The sequence below is a fragment of the Limulus polyphemus genome, unplaced genomic scaffold (assembly GCF_000517525.1).
Source record: "Limulus polyphemus unplaced genomic scaffold, Limulus_polyphemus-2.1.2 Scaffold2999, whole genome shotgun sequence".
Taxonomy (NCBI): Eukaryota; Metazoa; Arthropoda; class Merostomata; order Xiphosura; family Limulidae; genus Limulus; species Limulus polyphemus.
The window spans coordinates 41,581-53,990 of NW_013668609.1; the positions used below are offsets into that span (position 1 = coordinate 41,581).

Genomic DNA, 12,410 nt, shown 5'->3' on the forward strand with positions numbered 1-12,410 from the left:
ATCACCACCCACCGCCAACTCTTGGGCTACTCTTCTACAAACGAATACGGGGATTGACCGTTACATTATAACGCCCCCACGGCTGAAAGGGCGAGCATGTTTGGTATGACGGGGATTTGAACCCACGACCCTCAGATTGCGAGTCGAGCGCCCTAACCAGCACGAGGAGAAGGATTTGCTTGTTTATTGGGTTTCGCTCAAAGCTACACGAGGGCTATCTGCGATAGCTGTTTTTGTTTCAAAGTGAAAGACTAGAGGAAGACAGATAGTCAACACCACCCATCGCCAATTCTTGGGATACTTTTGTAGGACCGAATAGGGGATTTGACTGTCACTCTTATAACATACCCATTGCTCCAAAGTGCAGAGGGCAATTATTATGTTTTTTTCTTCTGGCTTTAACGGATCACGAACCACGGAATTATAGCTCTATTAACCATTAGGCGATTATTATGTTTTTTTCTTCTGGCTTTAACGGATCACGAACTACGGAATTATAGCTCTATTAACCATTAGGCCGTGCTTGTCCCCGATGAGGTGGAGGGATATTGAACACATTAAAAGCTGCTTCACAAAAATAATTGTTGCTTTATTCATACGCTGAACTTCGTGTAAGTGCAGTTTTTTGTTGGATAATTATTTTAAAGGTTGACAAAATATATTAGTATATGCATATTTTTTGTAACAGCGAAGTGTTTTAGCAAAATGTTTTACCTGTTTATTGTGACGTTGACATTTATTAATATAGGTTTATGGGTGTTTCTGATTGAACGATCGATAAGTAAACGGGGGGAGAACCCCCCAAGTTATGCATCATTTCAGATAGAGACCCTTGGAAACATAAGGTACCAGGATAAATCAGGTTAACAAATGCTATTAAAAAAAATAATATAATCAGCACTATTATAAGCAGCACCCTCTACAAGTCAACATTACAAAAAAAAGAAACAAACTCGTGTATAAACCACACCCGAGTATAAACCGTGTCTGTAACAAATCTGTTGTCGATTTACCGGTAGGCTCACGTGAAAACATTTGACGTGTATTCCGCGTGCCTTTTCATAGCAATTAGTTCTTTCTAAGAAAATGATTATAAAATATAAAAGAAGAAATTTGTGACATTTTATTTTTAATTTTATTATTTTCTAACATTTTTTTTTTCGATAATGGAAGACAACAATACATGTGCATGCTTCATTCATTTATTCAAGAATTCTAAATGATATGAAAACTTGGATGAGAGTGGTCGAATTTATTCAGAATTTAATTATAACGTACCACGCCTAAATTCCATTATCCGAAAATCTATCAAATCAGATTCTTCGGAATCTGAGTGAAACAGTTCCATCAGTTCATATTTGACAGGAGTTTATCATCATCAGTATCATTTTCTTCATCTGATCTTCATCAGAGGAGACTTAATTGATAGGAAAAAGGCTATTCCTCTTTCGGGACTTTTCCCTGCGCCTTCAAAATCCAGAAGAAAATGTCACCAGAGGTCGCCCTCCTCATTTTACCTTAAGTCGTGAGCGTGTGGATTCCGTCCTGCGTCCATTTCTCCCATTCTTAAAGCACGTGCATTTTGAAGACATGATTGACTCCTATATCAAGTGGTTGCAGTTTGCAAGTCAGACTTTCTGGTATGATCTCGAGGTCAGTCTTCAGCTCCTTCTGTAAGTGGTCTTTCACGCCAGAAGTGATGTTAGCGGACATGTTGTCCATCACGAGTGCTGAATCTGGGATGAAAAAAAAACAACAAAAAACATCAGGATATCCTCTCTAAATGCGATTGGCCCACTTATTCATCAAATCATCCGTCATTCAGTCTTTACGATTGCACTCAACAATGATACCAGAGGTCAGTTTCTCTCACAGCACGGTGACTCTTAGAAAAATTATCAGTGGGGGAAGTTTGGTAGCATTGGCTAATCACGACAAGACCTTGTTCGTCGTTGATGTCATCGAGAATTGATCGCTTTTGAGGAGGGTATGTAACTGCTTTTTCCGATGTTATTCATAGACTCAGATCATAAATACATGTTCAGATCAGGGGTTAAGTTTCCAAAACAGGGATATTCCTTATACTGGAAATCAGGGCAATATGGATGAACTTGATGCCCTAGGACCACCCAAAAAGAGACAAGTCGTACCTCTGCCGCGGTCACTGGTGACCAAGGTGTGGTCTCCTGTAACAGATGAGAATCTACGAATATTAATATCAGTGCCAAAAGCCTCCACGTGCCCCAGGCAAAAGTATGTGGCATAATCAAGAAGGATATATATATATATGTCTGGAAACGAGGCAAACAGGGTATGGATTCACCAAGATAGGGCTTCCAGTCATGCCTTCTGTTCAACAATCGCATACCTCAAGCAAATGAAAAATGAAATGGGTATTTATGTTATTCCATACTAAGATATACCGGTCAAGTCGTCGGACATACGCATATGGATTTCTGTGAGAACAGACTTTTCAAACGGCCGCTGAAAACCGTCGTCCTCGTACATTAGGTGAATTATGGAAAGCCTCCAGAAAAGAATGGTATGCTTTGGACATTACAACCTTACGACGGCGCCCTTTGCAATAGAAACTATGCTGCGAGTCTATTGTCAAAATATATGATTGGACGTGGCGACATGGAATATAACGATGAGGTAAGGCTTCAATTTCGTTTTAATATAACGTACTTTTCCTCTATATTCTAGTTCTGATATATTATATTTCCTAACGTAAAAGGGATTATACTTAGCAAGATTTGACAATATGTATCATACAGGCTATTATTTCCTTCAAAATTAAGCATATCAAGTAATCCAAACACAATAGACTACTCTTGTTGATCGAACGGTCTCGGCAAAAGCGAAGTTCTTTCAAAATTTACTTTAATTTAAATGCTATTGCAGTTTGCTTGCATCATGGAAGCATAACAGAGTAAAGTTTGTTTTCTGTGTATTTTTCCTGATGACTTTGAATAAGGTTCGAGAGAATAATCATGGCTTGCGTGGACTGTGTCCTAGGTGCTAGTGTTCCAGACTTTGAATCTAAGAGTCCATGGTTCGTGTCTCGTTACAGAAAATATAAAAAATCGTGCTGTACATTTTGGGACCGTGGTGCGTTATAAGAGTAACAGTGGAATCCTACAAAAGTTGGTTGTGGGTGTTATTGACTGGCTGCTTTTCCTCTTGTCTGTCAGATCAAAACTAGCGATGGCTCACGCAAAAAGCCCTCGCTTAGCTTTGCACAAATTTCAGAAAAACAAACATTTATCTTCTATACATAAACTTTTTCGTAGAAACCTTCTGTGTTTGATTCCTACAAGCAGGTGAGAACACTGTTTCTAACTGATTGAATATACAGCTTCTTACTGATACGCTCAGCAGTGACAATGTGAAAGATACAAACATTTTTAGCTTCATTTTAAACGTTTGTACAAAATTTGTATCGGTTATTGCAAAACATTTATCATCATTTTCTTTTAACAAACATACATTCACATCTCTTCTTGAAGAACAACTAAGAAAGAGAGTATTATGAAAGTATTTTTCCTATTTGTTTTTCATAAAGGTGTTCTTCTCTTTTTAGTGTCTGTTTATTTTTAAAAACGAATTTCCTTATTTGTCCTTCCATTAATTACGTGTCTTTCTCTCTCTGTATTTGTTCTTTGGAAACTAGGGGTGTTGCGACACAGCGATATGATACGAGTATCGTATCGTGAAGTGATACTATTGTATCGATACATCGTCTGGAACGATACAATACGATTTATGTACCTTCACGAAATTTGGCAAGCTTTCTGTAAACATTATACGTCTTTTGTACAGAAAAATCAAACCTAACAATTTGAAAAAGCATTGTAAAGTGTGAAATACTTAAGTAAGACAATGTTAGTAATATAGATAATAAATTACAGACAAGACTGTCAAACTTTGTAACAAACAGTTGGTAAAACTTTTGTATCTAGATTCGTATCGTATCTACTACTATGATGAGATACACACCCCTAGTAGTAACTATTGTGAGGTCATCTTGTAGCAGCAGCATAGGGCAATCGAAAACTAACCAATCAAGTGCTTGACAGCTGCTATCAACATTATCAAGGAGTTCCATAGGTGAGTTAGTTAGATCTTGTTACTTTTCAAGAAACGCAAGGCCAATAGCTTGTTGTCCGTTATAAATGTAACTTACAATAATAATAATAACAACAATTTGATTCCCAGTTTCACACTGACACTTCATGGAAAAACCGTGTATTTTATTTCTAAAAGTAGAGGCATAGTTAAGTGCTTAGAAGATTCGGGGCTCGGGCCCATAGGCGCGGAATTCTTCGGAGTTTCTGTATGATGTCGATCGCGATTTTCTATTCTGATTTTTCAAGACACCAACTGAGGATTCTGGGCGCTGTCAAGTAGAATCAGGACATGGGCCACGTGTGTCAGTGCCTAGCAAAGACTCTATTTAAGGGTGATGTAACTTGAATGTACAACAAGTGAAACACGTAGCTTAGCTATCATATCTACATAAAATGCAAGCACCATGGAAACGGAAGAATGACTTAGAGAATACAACATAGGAAGGAAGTAATAAGTGAATTAAGTACGACACACACGCACAGAAATACAGATAATATTTCTAATTTCAGTACAAAAAAAGAAGAATATTTTTATAGAAGAACAATATTCTATACACAACCGACAGACGTTTCGGAATAAACAGATTTAATCAGCGGTAAAGTTAAAGGTATAAAATGATACAAAGCATGATAAGTGTGAATAGTTTGACACAAGGCATAGCTACGGAAAACAGAAAACACTAAGTATGCATGAATGACAATATAAAACAATTAAAATAGCTACTATTAAGGTATGGTATTATAGACGGATTTACGAGATATACGAATGCGTAAACAAAATTTATAACGTCAAGAGAAAACTTGTAACAGTTGGAAGGAACTTGTAAGATTTGAAGTTCTTTATATTTAAGCTCAACAACAGATGAAGAAGAAGTGAAATCTATGAAACATAAGAAACAACAAAAGACTTGAATACACGCGATGGGATAATATTTCATGTCACATTTCTTCGCTTGTTGAGTGGCCAGCATGGATCATCTGAAAGAGTAAACCTCAAGCAAACTTTGATGCCTGGTTTGTAGTTATATGGTAGTGTTAGTTATTGAAAACAAAGAAAGTCATTCCTCGTGCATAAACAATATTCTACTTTCTAATAATAACAATAATAAAAGAAAGTCACCCCTCGTGTATACACACAACACTTTAGTATCACTAACTATAAAAGGCTTATTCATTTCGTCACTCTGTCGATAACGCATTCATGCTTCTTTTTTTTATAATGCTCAACAATATTCATCATAGCTTGGCAACAAAATCATCATCTGATTCTTATTAGGCCGACTATGGTGTTTATGTTGAACGCTCAATATTCATGTTGATTTGTTAATAATAGCGCCAGTGCCACAGTGGAAAATTTCAAAACCTATATCACTCAAAACCGGGTTTCGATACCCATGGTGGGCACAACACAAATAGTCCATTGTGTAGCTTAACTAACTAATAAAAAAAGAGAGGAGAAAAGGAAAGAAAGTCTCGCCTTTGCCATTATATTGTTATGAATGTAATCAAAGTAATATTACAGGATAATGTCAAACATATTACTCTGTGTTATATTTAGTTGGCAGAGAAAAATCATATTAAAAGTGGTACAAATGTTCCTGTTTGCCTTGATATTTTTCGTTCTTCCACTTTGTCTCGCTCAAACGAAACACGTGAAAAGAAGTGAAATTCATTGTAACTAGAGACGTGCCTTGGTGAGAAAATGTACTCTGCTGTTAGAAAGTTTCCAAATGATTGCTGTTTTACTTACAGGAGAAGAGCTGTTTTGTGTTGTAAGTTATGGTAGCGCTGCGAGTTAAATGAAGTTACTTGATACACAGACTAAAGGTATTGAATTGCTTTAAAGTCAAGGATTTAACTTACAACACTATATATGTGTGTATACAATATAATCATAGGCTATTTGTATCCGTCTTGTACTGGAGTAAAGTGTCAATAAATCAGTATTATATAATTACGTGGTACGTAAACGTAAGCTATGTTTTCATAAGTTTAGTTCAAACTCCATAACGCTACGGTATTATTTAACTAGGGAAGACAAAAGTAGATGGACAACATGTTACCAGAAAAATATATTTTGTTACTTAGAGCATTTTCGTTACAGGGAATCTATACATACATAATTGCCCTTGGTCTTTTTTTTTACTTGGTAATTTGTTGTTCTACATACGGAAATATAAATATGTTAGTGTTTAAAATATACCGTGTTAATGTTGATAAGTAGGAAATAATATATTTATCAACTATTCAAACATAATCGCAAGTTTACTTCGTGTATAATTTTACAAAACACACTCATCACACTTACTCCGTGTATAACTAACTATACAAAACACAATCATCAAACTTTCTTCTAATGTACTTAACCGTCAAGCCTGCTCCGTAGAGAATTATACAAAACACAATATTCAAACTTATTCTATGTATAATTATACGAAACGTAATCGTCAAACTTATTCCATGTACAACTAACCATACAATACACAATCATCAACACTGTGTAAACTTGTGTACTCCATGTAGAACTATATACAAACTGCAAACGGTTTTAAGTGTAAGTTCTGAGAAACGCTGCTTGTAAGTGCAATTTTAAACAACATATATCGGATACATTCAACCACATATAAAGGAAAAGGCCCATCATGTTTAAACACAGCATGTTATCGTGGAACCTTTCGAAATATGACAAAAAAAAAGGAGTTAGGTTTTGTAAACAATTCTAAGAAATGAAGCGGTTAGTTCAGTGCATCACTATTATAAAGAAGGGTAGTTTGAACCTTATTCTATAAAACACTACTACTATAAGAACGGTAGCTAGACCATCGTTTGTTAAGTCATTGATCTAGAACAACAGTTTTCTTCGTGTATAGTTGGTAATAACATCAGGAAGCAATACGTAATTTAAAGACTTGAATATAATGCTCGTATTGCTATTCTATGGTTGGGTTTTAAAGTTTCTTAAGTCATGTGCATACTTCAAGAGAGACTTATAAGATCTTTCACCTTTGTTGTAATTATCTTTTGAGTTATTTATTAGCCAGTAATACATTCACAGAGAAAAAAAGAAAAAGCTACTCTTTCTTGATTATTAAATAAATAAAAACGTGCCACTCACCGTTCGACACAAACACCAACAAGGGTCATTACAGAGGCGTACAGAGAAAACACCTCAGTAAATCGCAGAAGTCGACAAGAAATCAATCCCAATTTCCAGCCGACGTTCTTCATGAACTGGACAATGTCCGGAATGCAGACTACCATGATGATGAAGTCGCTGACGGCCAGGTTCATGATGAGAAGATTAGTAACTGAGCAACGCATACGTTTGTCAGTGAGGATGACAAAGATGACCAGAGCATTTCCCAAAACCCCTACTGTCCCAATTAGAAAGAAGAGGCCTGAAAGAGATATAACAGTGACCTGGGAGGCTGGTGGTGGACGAAGTTCCTCCCTATCGGTAAAATTTACCGCTTCATTTGTAATGTTATCTAAAGTAATCATCATCTTGTAAATAATAAACTTAAGTTGGCTTTATAACAGGTTCAAAGGATCGTTCCAGGTCTTTGAAGGATGATTCTTAAATGTTCTTTTACCAGGTTGTGTGTGATGCAACATGTGTACCCCGCTGTTGCTTTAAGCAGTTGAACACGCCTCCGTAAAATTCTCTGAGCTGCTTTTTTTTGCGCCATCTATTGACACGTTTTAAAGCTTATGAATGACGATTAAAAGTAACCAACATATTTTAGTTCGTTTTTTTATTATATCCACACATATAATTCAAAACTAATAAATATAACATTTAAAGCTAATTTCCCATCAGATCAAAGCTTCAAATAACGCATTACTGCAAAAATTAATATGGAATAGAAAAATGTCTAAAATATGATAACTGTTTCGGGTTACCTACACAAATATAAGATATTCAGGGCAGATCTGCGTATTCTGCATTATTGCAATTTGTATGTTACTTTACAGTATTTTACTATGTGTATATACTCTGTTTTATATCATTTCTTTCTTTGTACCTAACATATATTTGACGTTTCAAATAATCTCAATTTTGGCACAGTGATGAGATCGAGGAATTATAACACTAAAATTCAGGGTTCGATTCTTGCGGGAGAAACGGCAGAGTTATAACCCATTGTGCAGACTCGCAGCTACCAACAATCAAACAAAAAGAAATTGATCAAAAATTTACCTGGCCAGTTTCAAAGTCGACAGAAGTGGTGTCATGTCATATTTCGGCCATAGCATGGTCAAAAGTTTGAGATGTTCTAAAACATTTTATTACTTGTGCAAAATAAATACGTAAATTACTGTACCTAATGAGATGCATTTAAAGGAATGATTTATTGTTTTAGCTTTTTTTTTTAATGCCATCTCACGGAATGAAACGACCCTGGTAATGCTGATGCACCTTTGTTGATCTATATATATATTCTATGTTTTTACTTCTTCTATGTTAGTTTAATTGAAAAGCTGTCAAACATTTACAAATCTCTACATAGTATCTCGGGCCGAGTGGTTAGCATGCTCGGACTGCAATCCGAGCGTTCATGGTTCGTGTTCTCTTACCGCAGAAATGTACCTCGCACTTTTGAGTCGTGGGTGAGTTATAAGAGTCACAGTGAAAATCTCTATTCGGTCAAACAAGAGTAGCCTAAGAGATAGCAGTGGGTGCTGTTGACTAGTTGTCTTCTCTCTAACTTATCAGTTTAAAAATGGGGATGGATATGCCCAGATAGTCATAGGTTTGTACGAAAATCTTAATTACATTTTAACGTACCATAACTATCTTGAGAGGTAGTTTTCTGGCCTAAGCTATCTAGCTGTCATAGATGTGTTTTAGAAGACAAAATATATAAAAGTAAAATTAACTGTTAAACCATTTACTGTGGCTATTTCAGAGTGTATAATTTTCTATTTTGAGATAATGATAGAATGTTGTTGAATGAGAATAACAACTGGGTATAATAGAACTTGGCTTGTCGATACTATTACGTATTTTTTTTCCACACCAGGGTTTGCTTTGTCAAAGACATGTTTACTAAGATAAAAGTGGTGAGCTTAAATGGTTAGTCGACTGAATTAACGATATACGAGTAGAACCATTGAGCTTTAAATGAATAATCTTAACAATAGATAAGAGATTTAATATTTGATGTGATAGCTACGAACCATGAAAGTCCTTGTGACTTTTCATCGCCTTCAACTTTTTTACCCTGTAAAACCACTTCTCAACATATCTTTTGATGTTAGTTAGAATACGAGATAATGTAATGCTATTCATCTAATTGTACAAGCTGTTTAAAAACATAATGTTCATAGTAGTTGCTCGGGTGGGTTATAGCTTTTTTTTCTTCTTTTTTGAAATTAAAATTCAATTCTTCACTCGTTTAATTGCAGTAATGTATGTTAGGATTTAAGATACTGTTCGTTTAGGTACCTGACGATTCTGAGGGTTAGAATGCCTACTTCAAGAGATAAGTCTTATGTATCACCCCCAGTGGTCCATTTGCAGCCAACTCTTTTAATTATTATTGTTAATTTTATTTCATTAGAAGCAACTATCTAGCCACAGTTGACTGCCGGTAGTGAATTATAATCGTGGATGTGGGACGTTGTGAGCTATAGTACACATATTTGGTATTTATTTAATTCTTCCTTTCATCGGTGAGGCTTGCGATTAGAAATTAGATATGATAGACATTTTAACCCTTCTGTAGATACCACTCCCTAAGGTACATTTTCCTTTCCCACAATTTAGTTAATTGTATCCTAGATTTATTATAGGTGGCCCTTCTTGTTTTTGACTTTGTTGTCTGAGAAAAACAAAACAAAAAAAAAACGTTGTACTAAATTCTGTATTACGCGATAAAATCTTGCATCATAGTAAAACTATTTCTTTCGTATATATATCGTCCCACGTTACATAACATCAATGTTACAAGGCCTATCTTACGCCTTTCATGTAAAGTAATACCGTACGTGTAACATGCTCTCTATTATCTAAGAGCTAACAAAGTTTGTGTTGGCCTGCAAAGGCTCGTTAGGATCTGGGGATAGTCCTCGAACTACACTATTTGATCACCTCACAAGTACCGTATATTGGAGAGAGAGTACGTGAACTACACTATTGGATCACCTCACAAGTACCGTATATTGGAGAGACATGACGCCCCCACTGCGGGTATCGACATTGGGTATCAGACTTGCCTATGAGCCACCGGAGGTACGAAGTGCAGAAGGCCCCATATAACAAATGAGAGGTATTCTACTCCTGTATATTGGAGAGAAAGGACGTAGACTACACTACTGGATCACCTAACAATACCGTATACTCGAAAAACAGGACGTAGACTACACTACTGGATCACCTAACAATACCGTATACTCGAGAGACAGGACGTGAACTGCACTACTGGATCGTCTGACAATTGCCGTATATTGGGGAAACAGGACGTAAACTAAACTACTGGATGAACTGACAATTACCGTATATTGAGGAGACGGGACGTAAACTAAACTACTGTATCACCTGACAATTACTGTATATTGGGGAGACACGACGTAAACTAAACTACTGAATCACCTGACAATTATCGTTTATTGAAGAGACAGGACGTAAACTACGTTATTGGATCACCTTACAAGTACCGTATATTGGAAAGAGAGTACGTGAACTACACTACTGCATCACCTGATAATTACCGTATATTGGAGAGAGAGTACGTGAACTACACTATTTGATCACCTCACAAGTACCGTATATTGGAGAGAGAGTACGTGAACTACATTATTGGATCACCTCACAAGAAAATGTATATCGAATAACAAGAAATAAAATTGCACAAAACGTCAGGTTTTAAATGAAAAACACGTAAAAGGTATATGGAATAACAAGAAATAAAATTGCACAAAACGTCAGGTTTTAAATGAAAAACACGTAAAAGGTATATAGAATGACAGTTGTTCAGTGACCTGAACAAAATTGAAATATTTTCTGTTTTTAAACCTATTTGAAATAACGGGGTTTGACTAAAATATGTTGCCTAATGTTCGATATTGTTTGTTTGTCGTTAAGCGCAAAGTGACACAAGGGGTAGCTACGGTGTGCACAAAACGTCAGGTTTTGAATAAAAAACACGTAAAAGATATATAGAATAACAAGATATAAAATTGCACAAAACGCCGGGTTTTGAATGAAAAACACATTAGTAGCAATATAATAGAAGTGGGCGCATGTTTTAAATGAAATTAAAGAAGTAACACTATTCAAGAAACAGATAGTTGACAAAAAACACACCATTAAACAGATCGCCGACGCTTCTGTTAACTAGCTATAAATTGTATTCTTTTCCTACCTTCAGTCCCAGGAAATGAGTTTGTTTTTAGTTAAGCACAAAGCTACACAATGGGCTATTTTTGCTCTACCCACCACGATTATAGAAACCCGGTTTCTAGCAGTGTAAGTCTGCAGGCATACCGCTGTGCCACTGGGGGGCTAAGAAAATGAGAAGCCAATCACAAAGAATAATTCAACACAATATTTTATTCCTCACACAAGTATCTCACTTCAAAGTGAGATATGAATACACCAGTTTCGAGAAGATACACAAATATTCCCTCCTTCATAATGAACACATTAATCATACAGATATGACTAGTTACTCGTCAAAATAAGCCACTGGATTATATAGAATACAAGCATTAAATGAAAACTGACAATTATATTCATTGTTGAACACCAATACACATATAAGGAATTATTTAAAGGGGTTTCACCTCAAATGTATTAATAAAATACAAACACAAGTATAAAAGGTTTAACGAAGAACAGTCATCCATTGCAAAGCATAAAATGTAGTCTCATTAGAATACACAATTCGTTTCAAAAAATAAACGAAGTAAATATATTTTTATTTTAACGCAGCGTGATAAAAACCCATGTAAGACTTTTAACTTGACCAATTATTTAAAACAATTTAAACCAATAGCAGAGAAAAACTGAAATTTTGAAATGGGAGGTCATCACCAAGAAAGGTTACAAACGTTGGCCCTTATGAACATAATACTGTACATAGGTTTGACGACTGTTACCTAAATCTTTTCGACACAAACAGTATTTTGGTATGTACATTCGTCTTTACTGATATTTTTAAGACCACTACGTGTTACATCATGGGTAAATACACCGTTTGGAAACTGTAACTACTGAACTTATTTTTGCCTTATTACATAAATATAGTGAAATCAAATACGGTAATACAAATTTAC

General features: G+C 35.6%; 1 protein-coding gene across 1 annotated transcript; it reads right to left on the reverse strand.

Annotated features, from left to right (window-relative positions):
- Positions 1–1,687: 1,687 nt before the first annotated feature.
- LOC106468413 (neuropeptide receptor 15-like) lies at positions 1,688–7,707 on the reverse strand. The gene is made up of 2 exons (XM_022396751.1): positions 7,246–7,707; positions 1,688–1,736 (listed from the first exon to the last, which is right to left on the reverse strand). The coding sequence occupies exons 1-2, from the start codon at positions 7,632–7,634 to the stop codon at positions 1,703–1,705; spliced, it is 423 nt and encodes a 140-aa protein (XP_022252459.1). The 5' UTR covers positions 7,635–7,707; the 3' UTR covers positions 1,688–1,702.
- Between the last annotated feature and the right edge of the window lie 4,703 nt (positions 7,708–12,410).

Coding starts and splice junctions, on each gene's coding strand:
- LOC106468413 (XM_022396751.1), bottom strand. CDS start 7,634: ATGATGATTACTTTAGATAACATTACAAATGAAGCGGTAAATTTTACC. Junction 1,737..7,245: donor GTTGGTGTTTGTGTCGAACG/GTGAGTGGCACG, acceptor TTTTCATCCCAG/ATTCAGCACTCGTGATGGAC.